We start from the raw sequence: 21,471 nt of genomic DNA, 5'->3' as shown, positions 1-21,471 counted from the left end.
TATTCTGTTCGATCTTCATACATGCAGTAAATTCATAGATGAGAAGGCTGTGGCAGTCTGACTATCTCAGTGCTTGACCTGCATTATGCAGCCACAGTGTTGCATCTGGTCTGCTGTTGAAGTTGTAACTTCTGATGATCTTAAACCATGTATTTTAGCTGCTTGGTCAATCCTGATGTAAAGATTCCTTTAAAAAGCTGGTAGTTACTGTGTCAGAAATAAGAGCTGATTTACTCATTTTTGAAAGCTTGAGTTGAAGTTCTTGTTCCATGAACCCTGCTGGGTTTTAGCCTGATAGGTGGAAGGAGCCGCCTTCTGTTAAAAGTCTGCTGACAAACCATCATGAAATCAGGTTTACAGTTTCACTTGACTGAACAAATAAAAATAACTTTTTTGTGGCTTATTGTAGGGCAGGTTTTAAATTTTTAAGGCATTTGCACCTTTTAAAATTCTCAGTGCAGTGCACAAATGTCCAACAGCGTTGTTTTTTCTTTGCATCTGGTATACACACAGGTAATACTACTGCCTTCCTCCACCTTTTCTCCTGTGTACAGTTGGGAGGTTTAGATCACATTTGGAAAAAAAAAAAAAAGTGGGGAAGGCACACCAACTGATTGTCTCAGTCCTCAGCGTGACAATTTCCACTTATACATCTATAATGCAAAAATGTTGCCCACGCTGTTTGCATTTAGATGTCTGCAGGAAATCTGGTGACCTGACTTGCGCTTGACAGAGCAGCTGAGTAAGACTCCAGGGGCTGCGGAGATGGGGAGGGGTAGTGAGCAGTGCTGCTGCCCAGAGCTTGCCATGCTGCCACTGTGGTGTTGGGTGAAGCCTCCACTGAGCTGATTAAATGTGAGAATTAGTGTGCTCCACTCTATGTTATGGCCTGATATTGCAGCATTTTTTAAGGTTTCCAGTGTTGTTAATCTTACATTTATCTGAGTAAAGATGTGCTTGTTTAGAACCTATGTTTGATGAAGCTAATAATTTAATGTTGATCTTCTAGAGTACAGTAATCTGAGGCTCTTGTAAAGCCCTGGCCTTTGGCATACTGATCCACTGTGCTGTCTTCTGTGTGCTGTCTGCATGAAGTCTGCAAGGAAATCTGTCTGGAGGTGGTTTGACTGGGAAGAGGTGGGAGGCTATCTACACTTACCAGTGTCTCAGAAAACATTATAACACCTTCTCCTACACAAATAATTATAGGACAGTAAGAAAATTACCAAGTGAGAGGGGAAACATGCTCTCAGGAAGGCAGCATGTGCTAATTTTCTGTTGAAGAATAGTTTCTTTAGCAGGATTGGCCTTGTGATGTCCATCGTTGAGTATGTGCTCACGCTGTTTGGAAAGCTAGAAATATAATTACATCTTATTTTTTCTTACTTCTTTACTTTTTTCAACAGAGTATTAGAGAATTTGAAATGCAGAATTTACTGATGTAGTGTTCTAAGATCAACAGGAGCTAGTCTTTGCATTTACAAGGAGGAAGCTGTAAGAGACTGAATTGTGGCACGTTTTTGTACACCAAATGTATTAATTTGAATTGAATAATGGGTAACTTAATCAGATTTTTAGTCAGGCTTGCCTTGTGTATGGTGATAATTGCCAGTTACCTTGGGCCTTAAAGGCAAGTAGATCCTTCCCCACCTTCCAACCTGTTTGATTCTTAGAAGTGAGTTCCTTAAAAGAAAGAAGCAGTGTTTAGGTGAGGGACTGATCTAGGCTCAGTCTAGTGACCAGAAACACTTCCCCAGTGCAGGCACTGCCATAGTCCACAAACTGTCTCTTAAAAAACAAATTTAAATGGTAACAGCTTCAGACTGAGTCAAGAGCAGTTCGGTTCATGTTTGTCATAGAAGTATTGACAATGTTAACAGTCATAGGCGCCCGTTGGAGGCAATTGTAGCCATGTTCAAAGGCACAAAACAAAATGATCCTTGGGAGTATTTCGCAAGTGATAAGGAAATGCCACAGGAACAAGACTAAGTGTTTGCTTAAAATGCTTTCTTCCGCATGAAAATTTAATTTGTTTATAGGGAGGACAAAAACATAATCATTCCACGTCTGACAGTTGGTCAATAGGTATGAGATGCCATCTCCAAACTGATAGACTACCTACTTATTTCTTCTTAGCTAAGAAGCTGGTTCAGACAGTCTTTTTCAACAGTCTTCAGTGATTTGTAGTAGTATGTACAAATGTTTTTCTTTTTTTCACTTCTTATTGGACTCAGGGTGGGGGGCTGGGGAGGTGTTGTGGTTTAACCCCAGCTGGCAACCAAGCCCCATGCAGCTGCTCGCACACTCCCTCCACAACAGGGTGGGAGAGAGGATCAGAAGCATGACAGTGAGAAAACTCATGGGCTGAGATACAGCAAGTTTAATAGGTAAAGCAAAAGCTGTGCCTGCAAACAGAGTAAAACAGGGAATTCATTCACCACTTCCCATGGGCAGGCAGGTGTTCAGCCATCCACAGGAAGGCAGGGCTCTGTCATGCATTACGGTGACTTGGGAAGACAAACGCTGTAATGCCAAATATCCAACCCCCTTCCTTCTTCTTCCCCCAGCTTATATACTCAGCATGACATCCTATGGTATGGAATATCCCTTTGGCTAGTTTGGGCCAGCTGTCCTGGCAGTGTCCCCTCCCAGTTTCTTGCACCCCTCCAGCCCTCTCGCTGGCAGGGCCTGAGGAACTGAAAAGTCCTTGACTTGGTATAAACATCACCCAGCAACAACTAAAGACATCAGTGTACCATCAACATTGTTCTCACACCAAATCCAAAGCACAGCACTGCGCCGACTACTAAGAAGAAAATAAACTCTATCCCAGTAGCTGGTGCGCCTGTTGTAGTTGTGCTGTGACATTGGACGTGGATTAAGTTGCTCCAGCTGAGATGTTTTGGCTGAGAAATGCACTTCCACCTATGGCAGAAGTAGTATTAGAAACCATGTCTGGCAGAGACTGACAAAATGTGACTTTGAAGTGGTTTTCAACAGAAAGTAGTTCTGCTCACCCTTGCAAAAAAACTGTGTTAAAATGTTTGCAAACCAATTACTGTGCACCTATCTGGTTTTTCATGTACAATCAGGTAGTGCGTTCCTCGACACACAACAGGCCCAATAAGGCAGCACAGCACAGACTCCTGATGCCGTGTCCTTAGACATGGGACCAAGGTCTGAGTTATGGTCATGTGCAATTCCGATGGCTGGTGCAGGCCTCATCTGGTGGTGGAGGGAAAGTGCACCTTCATCTCCAGCAGGAGAAGAGTGGGGGTTGAAGGGGAGACTGCCAGTTCTGGGGGATAATGGGGTGGGCAGGAAGGAAGCAAACATTTTCTTTCCTTTTCCCAAATTGTCACCAAGACCTTCAAGGCAGAATGGGGTACAAGTGGAGGAAGAGAAGAGTTTGTTGGAGGTGATAGGACTGGCGCAGAGGACATGGGCAGACGGAGTGAATGTCTGATGGAGAAATTGTGACTGTGCTGTATTTGCAGTGGCATTTAAATTCTTGCAAAGTTAATAGTAATGTAATGTTGCTTTAACAGCTTCATTCTCTGTCACTCCTATCACCCTTTTTGCTTACTTTCTCAGACACAACCAGAATACATCTCTTTTGTCACTGCCTGCCTCTTCTTCCTCCCTGATATGTGATGACTTCAATTTATCTGGTGTTAACATAACTCCAAAGCAATTTGGAAATCTGTTCTTCTGAAAGAAGTGAAAGCAAAACGGGGCTCTTTCCTGCAGACATTCATGCACATAATTAAAATCATTCAAACAGTTAAGTGTGCTTAGAATTGGGCTTTGGATTTGTACTTTATCAGTAATCTTCTATTGAAAACCAAGGTTAATTCATCCCTGTAGTTAGAGTTTGAAAGCATTAAAGTGTTTACTTAACAGGTTAAAACTGTTGACTTTGGAAGATTTAACTGTCTGGATATAAAGTTGTTTGCTCTATCACCTGGAAAAAGATTTTATTTAAAAAGTGGAATGATTTGTGTTTATGTTACCTCACAGATTTCAAGTCTGTTTAATGGGCTTATTTTAAAAATGTCTTCATTTTGGTTTGTTGTTTTTTTCCAACAGAAACCTCAGGGCTTTATATGCAAAAAGTGAAATGGCTCTTCTGTTTTCACTGCTTGAGAGGGGGTGAATCAATTTGACTTACATTTGGGCTAGCTCACTGAATACAAAATCCAGGCTTATAAAATATTTATTCTTACTTTCTGATCAGACAATTCACTTGAATAAAACCCAGATACTCTCACATATTAAAAGATTCCTCTCATGTAAAGAAAAGTCCCAACTTTTTATCTTTAATGAAAATCCCAGTTTCTGTGCTGAGACCCAGTTACAAGAGTTTGTGTTTGTTTGGGTGGCCAGGACTCTGAGAAGAGTACCCACTGCCCTGACCTTCCATTGAGAAAGTTTCCTGAGCCTTCAGAAGGCCAAAAGGTAGACCCAATCCTGATCGTGCTGCAGGCAACTTTGCATGAAAAGCTTGGCTAATTTATGGGCAGTGGAGGAACTGGCGGGTAGGTAGTTATATGGGATTTCTGCAGCTGTTGGAGATTGAGATGGGGGAACCAGACTGTGGGTGAGTTCCCTCACCAGGTACCTGTATCCTTAGCTTGCTGACGGTTTGGCCTGTTGTGACCATGGGGTCTGGGTGAGTGAGTGCTGGGAGGTGGCCAGTTCAATCTCTGCAGGCTTCTCATTTCAGACACAGAACAAAACAGAATTTGGGGAATCACAAGGAGAAAGCTTCCTGATCTCTCGGCAGAGAGGCAGTTTTAGGCTTCTCCATTCCTCTTCAGCAGATCTAAGTTTGCATGGGGCTGTCTGTGCATTTTTAACTGGTTTACCTAGAAACAGCAGCACGGTGCTTGGAGAACCGAGCTGTTTCTCATAGGGTTTGGACAGAGTTTATGAACCTAGAAAGAGGTTTTATGGGTAGCAGAGCATTGTCTAAACATGTTACTTCATAACTAAATGTGATCAGAAACATAGCCAGTGGGCTTGTGTGTACAAGAATGGTTCATACACATACTCTTGTTCTGACTCTGACTTGTTCATTACTGGGATTTTTGCATTACCTGAGCTACTGTCTGCCTCCCTTCCCCTGCCTTTGGATTGTCGAGTGCAGAGTGTGTATAGGTGGCTAAGCCCTGTGACCTTTGGTTGGTGTCAAGGGCGCACAACTGGTGATGAACACTGGAAGAACAATTGATAAGCGAGGCAGTTGCCTGTAAGGAAGCTGAGTCACTGCACAATCTATAATCTCTCTTTTTTTCCCAGCTGCTTTTGTTTTGCTCTCCAGGGTAATCTGTATTATCAAAGCTTGTATCACCCAAGCAGTTTGAATGCTAAAGGTAACTGGACTATGAAGTCTGAATTGCATTGCTCTTGGTGGCACCTTTTGGTTTTCTGAGATGGGCTGTGGTTTTGATGCAGAGAACAGTGCTCAGACATCTTAAAAAGAAGGTGAAGCACAGTATTGACATGCACCAACTCTAGTGCTCATGACTAGGCTTTGCTATTCCTTGAAATTGCAGTCTAGCTAGGTAAAGATTCATAGGGCTTTTTCTTGTGTGGTTGATTTTTAAGGTCAATCAGGACAGTGAGAGCAGACCAAACGATATTGCAAGAACATCTGCATTGCTCTCCTGTGTACCAGAGGTCACAGAATTTGTTCTAGCTGTTCTTCACAACATCCAAGAAAGGTGTTGTAATCTGCCTTGATTGTAATCAAGCCCTCATTGACAAGGATGTTTTCAAAAAAGTTAGGCTGCACCACATGTGACATTTCAGCAATAGTCACCAAGGGATGTCATCTAAATATAGGAATACAACAACAGGTAAAGCTTTCAATGACACCCAGAGCAGTAGTAAAAACCTCTACTTCCGACAGCTGTTGGATAAATCCTAGTGCAGAGACAAGAGGAGCTTAGAGATGTATGGGAGAAGGGGAAGTGAGTAAAACATGCCAAAACCTGTGAAACTTTGCTTCTGTGTTTGTGATTTTGTGACTTGTGGATCTTCAGGGTGTGATTGCTGCTGTTGGGAGCACGTTGGGCAGTGCTGTTCAATTCAGTACCTCTGTTTTTGGTGTTTACCAGGCTGTTGTTAAAAGGGATGGCCAGGGCAGGCAGTGAGGCGAGGGGAGGGCAGAGTGAAGTTCAGGTATGCTTGCCAGCTTTATGAATGATATGTTAAAGCTCAAAAATACTAGCATTGCGGTGCCTCTGTGTAAATCTCTGTGGGACTGAAGAAACGATTTTGAATTGAAATGCACTCTTCCTGAGGGACTTTTTCCAGCAATGAGCCCAATTATTTTTTAAGGAGGTGGAGGTGGGGTGTTAGCCCTCCAGGGAAACCATAAATATGTCCATAGCTGAGCTGTAGTGGGTTATATATTCCAATTGCCCTATCATGGGATTTCAGTAAAGAAAACAAGAGACATTCTCCCTAGTAAAAGTACTAGCAGCTCTTTTCTTCCAGTCTAAGTGATTCAGCACATTTTACTCTTGAATATCTAAATACTGTGTGGCCACATCTAAGTTCATGAAAATTTAATGCCTTGCTGGTTGAAACTGGCCACTTTGGGGTTTTGGATCACAGCCAATGCACACGTTTTAAGTGTCTCTTGATAATTGCTTCTAAGGTTGAGAGACAAGAAATGAATTTTTATCTTAAGGGAGAGGTGAATAGGCAAACACAGAATAATTTGCATTGGAAAGGAGCTCTAGAAGTCACCTGGTCCATTCCCTGCCCAAAGTGAGAGCTAACTACAAGTTTGATGAGGCTGTTGAGCCAAGTGTTGCGGATCAGTGATATCAAGTCCAGTCCTGCTGGGCTTCCACTCCAGGGCTTACCTGGTTGCATGGGGAAGTTGTTCCAAGTAAACAAGTCTTTTTCTGCAGGGCTGCTTTCTAGCCACTTGGTTCCCAGTTAGCTGTACTACTGCATGGGATTATCTGTCCTGGGCCCATCTTGCCTTTGAACTTCCTAAGGTTCATGTCATCCAGCTTCTCTGCTGTGCTGAAGTTTCTCTGTATCCTGATTTTGGCTGTGTGATGTGTAGGTGCCTGCTGTATTAAACCATGATGCTCTGAATACCAACTTTCCCCTCTCTTAACCTCTTCCCTCAACTTAGTTTCACCTGAAAACTTGCTGAGGGTGCTCCCTGTCACGTTGTCTGTGTCAGGGATGAAGATGGTAAACAGAATTGGCTTGCAATCAGCTGCAAGTTAGACTTTGAACCTTCAGCTACAACCTCTTGAGCCCGATGGTCCAGTCAGTTTTTCACATGCCTTATAAGTAGCACTTGTCTAGTCGGTGTCTTCCTAGTTAGATTGCAAGTATATTAAGGGAGACTGTGTTAAAAGCCTTGCTGAAGTAAAAGGAAAATTTTGTTTTCCCCAAAGCCAGTTGTTCCATCCTAGAAGGCAGTCAAGTAGGTCAGTTATGATTTGCCCTTGCTAAATCCATGGTAGCTGTTCCCAGTCACCTTTTTACCATTCAATAGCTGGAAATGGTTTCCATGAGGACTTGCTCTATGATCTTCCCTGGTACTGAAATGAATCTGACAGACTGTTCCCAGGATTTACCTGCTTTCCTGTTTTGAAGATGAATGTAACTTTTTGCCTCCTCCAGTCAACATGACCTGTGGAAGTTGGGAGAGGGTTTTATGGTGATCTTGGCCTGTGCTTTCTGTGTGTTCAGATGACTCTTGCCTCGTCCCACCTACATGTATGTATCTTATCTATATAAGTAGTCTTTAACTCAGTCACCTTTTACTAACGTGAAGCAGTTTGAAAAAGAAAGTACTAGGCAGAGACATGGGGTACTTGAGAGCAGACCTTGCCAGTGAAGACTAGGGCAAGGAAGATACCAACTACTTCAGTATTTTCATTGTCCTGCTTTTGAGGTCTCCTGCCCTGTTCAGCAGTGGACCAGCATTTGCCTTGCTCCCTTTTACTGTTGACATATCTGCCAGAGCTCTCTTTCCCACCCTTCGCAGATTTTCCACCCCACCTCCAGCTAAGCTATGCCCTTCCTCACTCACTCCCTGTGTTCCTCTGTTCCTCCCAGGGAGCCTGTCCCTGCTTATACCTTCTGTACGTGGCTTTTTAGGTTTAAGCTCACTCAGGAGTTACCCATTCAGCCAAACTTGCCTCCTGCCTTACTTCCTTGTTTTCTTGCACACTGTTCATATGCTTTGGAGAGGTTGTCTTTCAAGTTCAACCATTTCTCCTGAGTCCCTTGATATTTAAGGTACTTCTGCCACAGGTTACAACTTCGCAAATTCCTGAACTAGTTGTGACTGTTGCTCTCAAATCCAGGTTCTTTATTCTGCTATGTGCCTCCCTCAGTATTTTAAATTCTTATATCACCTCATAGTCACTCTGGATAAGGCTGCTGTCAGCCTCTATGTCCCTAGACGTTTCTTCCTTAATTCATACCACGTAGTAGTGCTCCTGGTCTACTGAAAGGAGTGCCTGTAGAAAATAAGTCTTTGATGCTGTCCAGATTGCCTGTGCTCTACTGCTCTGCTCTTCCAGTAAATGTCTCAAAGTTCCCCATAAAAACAAACCCTGTTATTATGATGCTTCTTTCAGTTGTTTAAAGAAAGCTTTGTCCGTTTTCTCTTTTTGACTGAGCAGTCTGTAGCATATACACACCATGTTTACACCTTGTTCGCCAACCCCGTGATCCTGATCCACAAGCCTTCATCCTTGACTCCATGGATCAGTGGTGTGTTGTGTTGTTGAAATAGTGGGAAAACAATGTGCAACACTTTAAGAAAGTGCTAGACATGTAGTAAACTGGTGAGAAAGTATGTTTGTACACACGAGGAATACCAGTGCTCCCTCCATGACTTTGGACAAGTCGTTTTCCCTCTCGTTGCTTCCCCATCTCAGACTGTGAAGTCTCTGTGGTAGAGGCTGTCCCATACATCAGGTCAGTGTGTCCTCTGCCATACAGTAATAAAGATAGTTTATGGGCAAGCACTACTACCTTCCAAAGACTGCAGGCATGATGACATTAGTACTTTTGAATGTACCCTGCATCCTGTCTTCATGGAAGCTGATATTTGGTAATACAGAGAACCTGCAAGTCCACTTCACAGTGGCAAAGTAGGATGGGAATGTCCCTGTGCAGCAAAGCAAGACTGGAAGGAAACCTGGCTGCTAAAGACAACTGTGTTCATACAGGATTCTCTCATTACCAGGAACATAGTGATTTTGCGCACAACAGTAGAACAGATCATACTCTTAATTTGGCCTGCCAAGTGCATGGATTTTGAATATCCCTCAGTTAGGTTAGGGCAACAGGGCAGGATGAAGGCATAAGGAAACGTAAATGAATGAATGATGAAAATAAATATTTAAATGACCTGTTCAAATTACTTACACATGTGGAAAGACAAAATACTTCCTCTATTTTTCAGTCAGGAGGAATCTTTACATGCTTTTGAATAGCAGACATCTGCTTTGTTCGCTATCAGCCAAGTCAAGCTTTGTTTTCTTTTTACAGTATTTAAAAGTATTTACAGTATTTTATAGAGGACTTACTTGTTTGGGTTACAAAACATGGAAGTTCTCATTGAACTATGTGCTTTTCCCACACCTTCCACATAGGAATCCCCATTCTTAGGCTCAAATATGTGCATGAAGACCCTAATTAAGAAAAAATATTTTTCTGAACTATCCTGCTTGTAATGTTGAGTCTTTTCTAACTGTGATGTTCCCCCCAACCTTTCCCTGGGTTTTGCATTGCCAGTAGCTAAAAGCTACCTTTTGACAAGTTGTTCACCTTAGTTTTCTGCTATGAGAACTGTGCTGCCTCTCTCAGCTGAAGTAGTTTTAGGTAGCCTTCGGCACTGTGTGTTGCATATTGGCTGTGGTGGTCAAGTTTAGCTACCTCTTTGCAACTTCAGGTTGCAAGTGGCTGTAGATCAGACAATAGAGGACAAATGGTTTAATTAATCTTAATATCATTTTGAGCCTACCGCTGCAATCAGTTGATCATGTTTATACATGTACCTACGCTGACACAAAATCTTACTGAAATAAAAAACGTCAATGGACAAAGTGAGGGTTTGCAAGATCCATCTTTCTAATATCAGTAGCTATGCCTTGTTTTAAAGAAGACTGGATTTACTTTGATTTCTAGATCAGTGCAGGTTACATTGAACAGATAATTTAATGTATCTCATTGATTTTCCCTGTAATACTGTTGAAACACAAGTCACTGCTCTAATAATTTGTTTTACCATTGAAAGTCAGTATGCAGATCTGGTCCCCTGGGATATCAATGTGTAATCAGATACTCCATGATCTAATCAGGTTCTGCAAGGAGTATGCTGTCAATTCAATGCTTAGCAGTAGAAAGCTTCATCAAAATGGAAAATATTTAAAGTAAATATTTAATTAATATTTAAAGTAAAATGCAGTTCAAAGAGACAACCATGAAAAGTGGGGTGTGCAAAATTTTAAGACGTTTCTCAGATTAAACAAAGCCAAATCCAAACTAGAGTCTAAGATGATTTGTTGTGACACTATTGTTAAAGAAGGAAATGTTATAGTTGTCACTTCAGTTTATAGGGTTTGTTCCAGTTCAGTTAAAATATAGCATTGCCATCAGAAATTACTGACTAGCAGGATTTCATTAATGTGATACTTGCCACAGCATGCGTGATTTGGAAAATAATTTTGAAAAGCAGCTACAAAAATGTCAGCAGCAGAGGGTATGACCTGGGCTCTGAACTCATTTTGATGCTAGGATTTGTATCTCCGAGGGCCTAGCCCTACAGTCCATTTCAGAAATACAAGTCCTGCTGACCTTGAAGGAGTTTTGCAAGCAGTGCGACATAGGCAGAGGAGCAGACCTGCTTGCTGTGAGGAGTCTTGGCAGAAGCACCTCCTTCAGCTGGGGCAGCAGGAGTGTGGCTCTGCCTGCAGCCAGACAGTATTTCTGTATAAATGGCCAGATTTCACCACCAGGTATTAGAAGGCTAGTGGTAGGCAGGGGTGATGATTATCTCCCAGGATCAGCTCATCTTTCCATAAAGCAAGGCGAAGTCCCTTAGAGAGGAATGTGTTTGCAGATGTTGGCTTTGTCAGCTGCTTTCATGTAAATGTCTAAATGCTGAGCAAAATAATTTTTTTGTGTGTGTGTGTGGTTGTAGGTTTTTTTAGTGGACGTACCTTGAGACAGAGAGAATTTTGCACAGCAAAGTGTCTTACATATTTGTATTCAACTTCGCTATGTTGTGGAAAATGGTAACTTATATACGCAGGCAGGTTAAGTAGTATGTCTTGTTCTTGTCCATAGCGTGTAGTGGAGTTTTGGTATTTTATCAGTGAATGCAATGCTGTCCTTGGCTTCATCTGTTGTACTTACGTAGCAATGGAAAGCAAAGAATTTTAGCGGTAAATTTAAGAAGGAGAACAGCGTTCAGTAACCTTGTTGATGATCACATCAGACTTGAAATAAAGGAATGGTCAGAAAGATTGCATGTCCTTGGTGTTTTTCAACTCATATTTTAGCTGGCTGTAAAGGTGTTGGTGGGGGTTGTTGTTGGTTTGGTGTGGTTTTGCTTTGGTTCTGCAAACTAGGCAGTGCATGATTCAGTGTGCAGGGCCAAGCCCTCCTCCTCTCGGCTCTACATATTTATTATGTGACCAGCTTTGCTGGAGTTACACCAGGACTGCTTTGACATTCAGAGCCCGCTGACTTCAGTGAGCTTAAAGGTGTAAGAGCAAGCTAGGAGAGAGCAGAGGGAGTGCCCAGACAAGTGGTGGAACAAGCATTACGTTTCCTTCAAGTTCTAGTCAGGTGCTGCTGGGGTAAATGCTGCCAGAGGAATGTAGTGTATTGAGAAGGGCAGGGGAAGAGCCCATTGGTGAGTATGGGTACAGCCAGAAAATTATGTTTATTAAGAAAGAATCACTAATGACTTCTAATTTATGAACAAAATATTGATTGTTTTCATCTGTTGTGTTTTTAGGGTCTCATGACTCATTTAGCTTCTACATTGATGAAGCCTCTCCAGTTGGGCCTGAACAGCCAGAGACGGTCCAGAATTTTGTGTCGGTTTTTGGGACTGTGGCTAAAAAGCTGATGAGGAAGTGGCTGGCTACACAGACCATGAACTTCACCAGCCAGCTGGGGGCAGGTATAAGGTATTTTGATCTTAGAATTTCCACCAAGCCCAGAGACCCAGACAACGAACTCTACTTTGCTCATGGTTTATTCAGTGCCAAAGTCAAGGAGGGTCTGGAAGAGATCAATGCATTTCTCACTGACCACCCAAAAGAAGTGGTCTTCTTGGACTTCAATCACTTCTATGGGATGCAGAAGTATCATCATGAAAAGCTTGTCCAAATGCTCAAAGACACGTATGGGAACAAAATGTGTCCTGCGATATTTGCCCATGAAGTCAGCCTCCAGTACCTGTGGGAAAAGGAACACCAAGTGCTGGTGTTCTACCACAGTCCAGTGGCTCTCGAGGTACCATTTCTTTGGCCAGGCCAGATGATGCCAGCTCCCTGGGCAAACACAACAGATCCGGAAAAACTGATCCAGTTCCTCCAGGCGTCAATCACTGAAAGAAGAAAGAAGGGCTCCTTTTTTATATCTCAAGTAGTGCTGACACCAAAGGCTAGTACAGTGGTGAAGGGGGTTGCAAGTGGTCTCAGAGAAACAATCACAGAAAGGTAAGTTTCTGGCAGGTAACGTGCTGACTGTGCTGAATGTGTGTGTTGGTGATGCTGCTTTCCTAATTGCTGTTAAAGAAACTCCAGCACATGTATTTCCTCTATGCTACTGTGGGTTATTCAGAACCTGGGCATAATCCTGAATTATTTAAAGAGAAACACATTGAGGGAGAAACTTTGTATCTTGAAAGGCAATCTGGCATTGAAGCCTAATGATACCTTACGGGATTGGCTTAGCCTTTTTTTTGTGTGTGTGTGTGTGTGAATGCGGGTTTTTCCATTTGTTTTCTTTTTAGAATGTGATTTCTTACCATAAGCACTGAACATCTTGCCTCGGATTTCCTTACTTAATGTTGACAAATCTATCTGAATGATCAAGATCATTTAAGTTTTTATTTATGCATTAAGCTTCAGGTATTGGGTAAATATTTTTTTCATTTTGGCTTATCAGCAAAGCCTGACACTGCAGAATTTGCATCCTTAACTACCTTTATACACCTTAACAATGTGTGGCTTTTCTCTCTGCATACCATCATACGTTATATCAAAGATACCAGGACACCATTGGAGTGAACTCGCCTCCTGACAGGCATTCATTTATCATACAGGAAAGAGACTGCAGACCATTGTAGAGGTTCTGTACGTGGAATACTGTGTTGACAGTCCATTAATTGTTACATTACAAAAAGAGCCATCTGTGCAAAACATGCATTATTTATACCATTCTGACTTTGATAAATCAGAGCCAGTTTTCAGCTTAAAGGCATATATGTGTGACTGTGTTCTTGACAACTTGGTAGGAAACCTAACACAATGCCAAGACACAAGAGCTATTTTTTTCCCCTTAAAAAAATAAAGGGTTGCAGGGTGTCACAAATTTATAATGCATGTCAATGGCCTGCTAATGTTCTGCTCCCTGCCTGGATCTGCCTGTGCCAGGAAGGTGTATCGGGAACAGTCCCCTTCTGTGAGATGAATGATGCAGTGCCTGTGACACTGCAACCTGCAACAAAAACATGCCTCATTTTTGAGAAAGGTTGAGCCATTTTTATGGCAGATTTCCTAAGCAACTTTTAACTTGAAAAAACAGGGCAAAACTTTACCTGAAATGGTAAAACACTGATGCAGAAGGTTTTGTAAGCAGTGGAATATGATTCAGAAGTGCTTGAGTGACTGCACTTGAATATACTCCATGTATGTTTTTATAGGTTCCATTGGACTAGTGATCTTCCATTCTGCTGAGTCTGAAGAGCACTTCTGTGTACTGAAATGCTACTTTGTTGTTGGGTTTTACTGTTGAACACTCAACTTGTTTTTGAGGGATTTGTTTTCCCTGGTAAACATCTTTCCAAGTGTTCTTGTCTCTTCTCATTGCAGGGAGGTTGGACTAGATGACCTTTAAAGTTTGCTTGCCACACGAACTGTTCTATGATTCTTTAGCACAATCAAGAAACTACCAGGTTCTTCTTAAAGCTTGCTGCATCATTAAAATAACCATTAAAAAAATCTTTTCTTCTTTGGCTCGTAATGTGCTTCCTTGAAGCTGCTTAGAAAAATAAAAACTTCAAATGGATTCTGGATGTGTTTGGCTAAGCTCTGAATGACTTGAGCCTTTGAAGCCTTAGAATGCCTTTCTCTACAGCAAATTTTGAGATTATAAACTAACTTGAAATGTCAGTAACTGAGTAACAGTATCTGAATAACAGTTATAACAGTAACAGGGCTGGAATACCTGGGAATGTTGGTTTTCCAAATTTAACAGATTTTTTTGCATGAGCAACGTGTGTAATCATGTCTGCTGCAAGAATACTTTTTCCCTTCTTTGCCTAGCTCTTAACCTTTGCAAAAGAAAAGGACCTTTAAAATTATCTCCAAAGCTAGTATTTAATCTTCCAAGAGTGGCATCTCATTTTGAATTTTTATTTTTATTACAAAACTGTACTGTAGGAAGACACAGGCTTGGCATGTGTGTTAATTTACATACAAACTGAGTTTGTATATTGAGTGAACTGCTCTAAAAGTAAACATCAAGTATACTCAGAACTGCTCCTCATTTGATGATGATAAAAAAATAAATAATGAGCAATTAAATCATGCAGCACAGTAAGTAGAATTTGCAGAATTCTCTACAGTCTCACTGCATTAATGCATTTCAGTAATTTAGAAGTATGTAAACCATGCTAATGGAGCCAGGGCATATATGGTCCAGCTGCACTGTGTTCGTGCATGAACTATCTGCTAAAAAAAAAAAATTAAAAAAAATTGTAAAAACATTATTCTGTACCTTTCAAAATAAATGCACAGATCAGATCCCATTATTGTGTCCAGGTGGTAGATAACATATGTGCTTTTGTTGCCAGTTTCTGTATAGATTTATACATTTTGTACTATTTTCTACTTATTAATGAACGCTGGCAAAGAGCTTTGCATTAAGAATGCAGTACCTTACTCTTGACAGCAGTTTTGTAACCATACTTGGATGGTGGTTTTCCCTTGCATTGAATTTTGAAAGATCTGAATGCAAAAGCACAGTAAGGTTGGATTTTTCAAATAATTCTGGTGTGATGTATTTGCCCCTAAATTAAATTTTACATTTAAGAAATGTTCATTTTGCATTTTCAAATAAAACCTGTTGTCTCTCCATGCACCCCCCACCCCCGGCATCTGTACAGTGGCAATTTACATGTTCTGTGATGTTGTTTGTTATCCATGAGATTATTTACAATTTGAGCATTGGCCACCTTAGTGGAAGAACTTGTTTTCTCTCAGTTGCAGCATCTGTCAGACCTGGAAAAGTATGAGTGGGTGCCATACAGCAATCCATGCTCCTTTCTGCTTCTTTGTAGCTGATGTTGTGAAAGAGCATGGTAAAATATTATTCCATAGCCAGGATGGTTGGTTTAATAGCTTTTCATCATGGCTGCATGTGGTGGTGCAGGTCCACATGTTCAAACTTCAGTAGAGCAGTCTCCTAAGGCAATACATTTCAGAAGGAGATGAGATGTTATTTGTCAGCCTGTTACCCACAGCACAGGTATGCACAATAGGGAGGTCCATGGTAACCTTGATTAAAAAACAGAACAAAAAGCCAAACCAAAACAAACCCCAAAACCAAACCAAACAACCCCACAAACACACACACACCCCAGAAAAAAAAAAAAAAATAGTTTCATGCTCCTAGGACTGGATTCAGTAGAAGATATGCCAGGACTAATTTTTACTGATAATGCTTGCTTGCAGGTTTTGCTGTCATCACAGGTAATGCTCTGTGGGACAATGACTTGAAAGAAGGAGAAAATATAAAGCTATCAAGCTTTCTATCCTGCACAAATAAAAGAGGGAAAAACTATTTCCTTAAGCTCTTCCTAGGACTGTAGCTCAGCATTACAAAACTTTTTAACACAGCTGTCGTGTTCATTACTTGAATGAGGAGAGTTGCTTGAGTGTGTGTACATTATTTTTCTTGCATTTGCTGAAAATCTTTGAGGACTTCACTGTGCTTTCAGGCTTAGCATTGTCATGTGCTGTTGAAATGCCAAGAAATACTCTCTGATGAGCAACAGTACATACCAAATGAATTACGTATCCTCTGCTTATTGAATTAACTTCACAGTGAGGCAGCTGCCTTCTGTGCATCTGAAAGGTGGTTGTGAAACAGCCTTTTGATGACTGTAGACCTGTTCTTCATAATAATCTGGTTTGTTTTCTGATTTGCAGTGAAATTACTAATTTTTATCTGTGACACTGGAGACAGCATGATATTCTCTTTGTTGTCTCTGAGGTTGAATAATATAGAGGAAGAATACATATCCTTCAAAGGATGCAAAAATCCTGTGCTACTTTTAAAGCTTTCAAGAAATAGAAAATAAACACATACTCAGCCGGTTATCCTTAGAGATTAATTTGGAAATCAAGTGACAGTGTTCCCTGTAGCTCACATGTGACTAAATCCTTGCCTATCATGCTAAAGCTTCCCCCTTAGCAACCAAAGCAAATAATAAAATAAAATAAAAAAATTTTAAAAATCCTGTATATAAGAATGAACCTTTGAAGTGCAGGCAGAGCAGCCACACTATTAACATAACGGGTGGTAAGTAGGCCACAGAAACTCTCTGGAGAAAAGCCATCTCTGGGTGCAGTCATAAACTAAGCAGGGTCAGATATAGCTAGCGAATAGGTGGATATTATATGAAAAATAATCCCTGAAGTTGCAAGAAGTGGAATTTTTTTGAGCTGGTTACTGAAGGTGCACTCCTTCTCCAAGCCATATCTCGGCCAGCTGAATTTTCAAGAGTTTATGTTGCTGGAGGAGTGAGATTTGATTATATTTTGATCCATGATTGCTACCGACAACTGATGCAGTTCTTAAACTATGTTATGTGAAAAATAAAACCAGCAGAAAAATGTATTTTCCTAATTGTCTGGGCATCCCTCCTGCTTGTAACCTGGATGTATGTCTCCGTTTGGAGCTGCAGGAGAGCAGCAGGCTCTGATGAGCTGGTTTGGGTTTAGGACTCAGCAGCCCCATAGCGGCGCAGGTGGCGTGTGAGCCCTTTAATGCAGAGAGGCCAGCGTGGGCTCGGTCCCTCACTAGTGTGTGTGGTACAGGCACGCTTTGCCCTCACCGCATTGTGGAGGCAGCTTTCTGTGCTTGGGGGGGAGGGGGGTTGACCCCAGAAGGTCCAAATATAATTCCTGTTTATTATTAGGAATAATATTAGAATGCCATAAAACCTAAAGGCACAGGATTTTTAATAACTTCGTTAGGGAAAAGTGTATATCTACCTGTTAGTAGTCTGTGGGATTTAGTCCACAAAGGAGGTTGGCATGGTGATCACCAGCTCTGTGACCACCAGTGTTGGTGGTGGCTTTGCTTTGCGGTGTTTGGGGTAGTTGGCTTGGGGTTTTCTTCTGGGTGTGGGGATGTCTCACTTTCCCTCTATTTGGCCTGCTTGTAACTTTTATCATGTTATGCACCAAAACACTTGCTTGCGGTTATAGTATATACTGCATGACAACTTGTAAAAATATTTTTATGTGAGATCCTATCATCACAGTCTGACCCTGTGTATACAGAAAGCACCAAGTGTTTTTCATCATGAAAAGGAAGTGTTCATTCCCTCAGCCCTGCTGCTGTAAGCTGTCACTAATGTCTACTTGTCTTAAAGATTTCATGCTTCAACCTGCACAGCTACTGTAGTGAAATTGCAAATGGCTCATTAAGTCATCTGGGTTTTCTTTGATCTTTCTGACATTACTTAGATCTCTAAGGAAACTCTACAGCTAATACATGCTAACAAGTGCTGACCGTGGGGAGAAATACATTTGTTGATGCTGGGCCTGGATCTGCCTAGCTGCTTTTACCTCATTGTGAAGGAAGCTGTTCCTTAATGGGTTGATCCTTTTCCTCTTCATTTATAAAGTACAAAATGAGCACAGCGGTTTACACAAAGAAGCCTTTCCAGATTGATTCGCAAGGTGGCATTCAAGCAGATAATGACTTTCTGTAATACAAAGACATTTAATACAAACCCAAGCAAATACAAGCTCAGCACGCATGACGTCTATGTCTCTATGTTGTATTAGCACTTGCATGCATTGCCTTCAGGACTAGGTGAGTAAGTAGGTCTATAGGCACGTCCTTGTCAATTTTTAAGCAGAGAACCGGGCAGCTCTGGACTAACTAACATGCAGTTACTATATGTTTGGAAGTTTGAATTTTTAGTCTTGGGTAGCTTCTCTGTGGTCCTGGAGTGGTAGGACATGGATAGAAATTGTCAGAATATTCCTGTCAGCTCTGAAAACCCTGTTGCATGTGCTGTATCATTCCTGATGGATTTGGGCAATTCTCAGCACCTTCTAAAGCCTTAGAGGACTTTTAGTTGTAATCTAGAGAGAACACATCCACACTGTCCCTGGAGAAGTCACCTGCGTATCCCCAGCTTCTGCAGTGGCTGTCTGCACTTGCATGGTAGGCTAAGGGAGCTACAGAAAGCCCCTGGGATCCATTGTCAGGAGGTACACCAAGCTTCCAATTAGTTTTACTAAACAGTGCCCCGTGCTTACAATTAGCCTTTGTAGACTGAATGAGCAGTTAGACATGCAGGCTATAGCCAGAGCTGTATCGGGGCAAAGCATGTGGAAGAAACAGTAAGGGATCCTGGCTCCCTGGTGCCACATTTGTACAAAAGAAACAGCTGGAACAGAGGTAGTGGGAAAGGACTTGTAAACAGGGAAGACAGACTAAAGGTGTCGCTGATGTACCACCTTCTGTATGGTGCAGAACTTGCATAGGGTATAAAAATGACCATGTTTTTCTTCCATTAAAACAGTGATGCTAAAGATTGTTCCCTGGGAATTTGGTAATGTCTGGGATGGAATGCAATTCTTTCTTAGAGAACCACTGTCATGGTGAAAGATGCTGGTTTGATACCATATAAAGCTTAGTTTTATTTCTTTTCTTAAAGCCTGGAAATATTTAATCCTATTTTATTGATTTTATTTTTTTCCACTACAACATTACTCCTAGGCAAAGGCTTTATAATTCTGTTTTCTATCAGGATTGATTGGGGATGGGGGGAGCTGAGTGGGGTGTGTGTGTGTGTGTGTGTAGCTAAGTTATAAACTTCATGTAGTCAGAGATTATAGTAAGAGCTTGTCTATAATTATAATGATAGCATCGCATGCATTGTCCTAGGCTGTACAGTTGCTTCAACAGAGAGCAACCTATCATAGTAAAATGTCTTTCAGTTTTTCTCAGACACTAAGAAAAATAATGGAAGACATATCTTTAAGACATTGAATGATCACACAGTGGGATTTGACCTTTGGCAAGATTTTAATATTGTAGCTGTTGATCTGAGTGGTTTTGTAACTAAGCAACTGTCATCCAGAATGTATTATAAAATAGTATTAAGATATGAAGGACACTGAGTGGACTAGGAACCATGGTGAGATGCAGGCACTCTCCCACTGAAAATTTTTGGTTTCTGAGCCATAGCACAGGGGAGGAACCTTACTATAATTTCTTTCATGGTGGGGTGTTGAAACCTACTTAACTTTCTTTCAGACAGCTCCGTGATGCTCTCAGTTGTGCCAGCAAGCACTATTGTGTAGTAAATCAGATCTTGGGTGATGGGCTCCTTAATTTTGCTGCTGGACAGTGAAGGACAGCCATGGACTTTTATTCCCTTCCCAGGAGGATTTACATACTCTGAGGTCTGAAACTGGCTCCTCTCCTTTTCCATTGAGACCTGTTCAAATTACATCCCTGAAGCAATGCCATAATACAGATAATTCCTGCAGGTGTGGCAGTGTGCTGTGTTGCTTGCGTAACTGGGAAGGGAACGTTTTAGCCAGTGTGCTCACTGCCTTGTTTGCCAGGGTTTGAGAGGATATTGCAAAGAAGCTCACCTCCTTATGAGCAGGCTTCTTCCCAGAGTTAAATTCCTTACAGTTTCCCTTGGTTTTGCTGCTTACCAGAGGACAGCAACAACAGGGCCACCCTTCTGCTCCCTGCTTTTAATTGAGGATAATGCTAAGGCAGTGAGGACTCAACTCCTCAGTACTCTTCCCTGCTGTCCCAACTGAGCCATCAGCTGGGTGGTGCTTGTGACTACTGTCCCTACATCAGGAGAAGGATCTGCCTCCACTCAGGACCACTGTTGTCACATCGTTTCCTTGGCTGCCTTTCACCATCTCTCTCCTCCCATGCATACTTTCTTTACTTTGCTTTCATTTCTGCCTTAGGGGTGTGGCAAGCAGTCAGCCCAGCAAGTTTCATTTTTACTTCAGCTGCATATGCAGTGGTGATGGTTAGGATTTGGACAATTGAGATTAAATAATTAAACCTGAAACCAGTGTTACCATCAAGCCTTTAAGGTTGCCACTTGGAGGAATTAGGAGAGGATGTTGTGTACCCGGAGATGCTGTTTCAGGCGGTCATAGGGTGCAAGGTGGGCGGTCCAGAAGTTTATTGCTGCAAGGTCATCAAGGTGTTTGTGTGTTGTCTAAGACAGGCGCTGTTTCTCTGAAGAGTATGAGAGTGTGGCAAGTGTCTGTGCCTGGTTTGGTCCGTCTGTTAAGCATCCTTCTGCAGAAGGTAAAGGACAGGGCTCAGCTGAGAGGGATGAGTAAGGTCACCTCTGTGGCACTGGAAAGCAGAGCCATGCTCTCTTCCTGCTCTCACACCAGGCACAATAAATTCTGCGCCTGTTGCTAATCTCTGCTCAGAGAGTGTTTGGCTGATAATAATCTGTCTCACCTAGTGGCATTTGTGGCTGGCTCCCTCTCTCCATCAGACAGCTTTTCAGTGCTATTACTGTCTGACTGCACTAGAACAGAAGAGACATAAATTCAGCTTGAATGGTTTTCTCTTGGTGAAAATCCTCCTTTGAGCTCTGCAGTCTGAGGAACATTTGTGGGAGTAGTAATCCGTATGAGGAACATCTGGTTTTGTTTTTTTTTTTTTCCTAAACTATTTGTCATGAGAGTTATCGGTGGGCTGTTGCTGAAAAATAATTTCTAGCTCAGGCAGGACTTTTCTTTATTCTCTAGTAACTGGAAATAGTGCATTGGATGGACTGACCACAGGCTTGTTACTGCAGTTCCCTCTAGTAACCTGCTAGCTTCTTTTCTGCTTGCAGCCAGCATCAGCCATACTGCCTGTGCAGCTTTTCTCAGGGTACATCTATTCTGAGATCCAGACTCACATCTGGTTATTTTTTAAAGTAGTGTGTACTTT

General features: G+C 41.8%; 1 protein-coding gene across 2 annotated transcripts in view; it reads left to right on the top strand.

The window, feature by feature from the left end:
• Nucleotides 1-21,471, top strand: part of PLCXD3 (phosphatidylinositol specific phospholipase C X domain containing 3) — an 85,066-nt gene that overhangs the window by 42,525 nt on the left and 21,070 nt on the right. For both annotated transcript variants that reach the window (XM_055699752.1, XM_055699753.1), the window contains exon 2: nucleotides 12,020-12,728. In XM_055699752.1, the coding sequence (XP_055555727.1) occupies nucleotides 12,020-12,728 (709 nt within the window). The remainder of the gene's footprint in view (nucleotides 1-12,019; nucleotides 12,729-21,471) is intronic.

This window comes from Falco cherrug, chromosome Z, assembly GCF_023634085.1.
Source record: "Falco cherrug isolate bFalChe1 chromosome Z, bFalChe1.pri, whole genome shotgun sequence".
In the NCBI taxonomy this organism is placed as follows: Eukaryota; Metazoa; Chordata; class Aves; order Falconiformes; family Falconidae; genus Falco; species Falco cherrug.
Note: the sequence above shows the minus strand (reverse complement) of the source record. Positions and strands in the feature narration are given on the sequence as shown.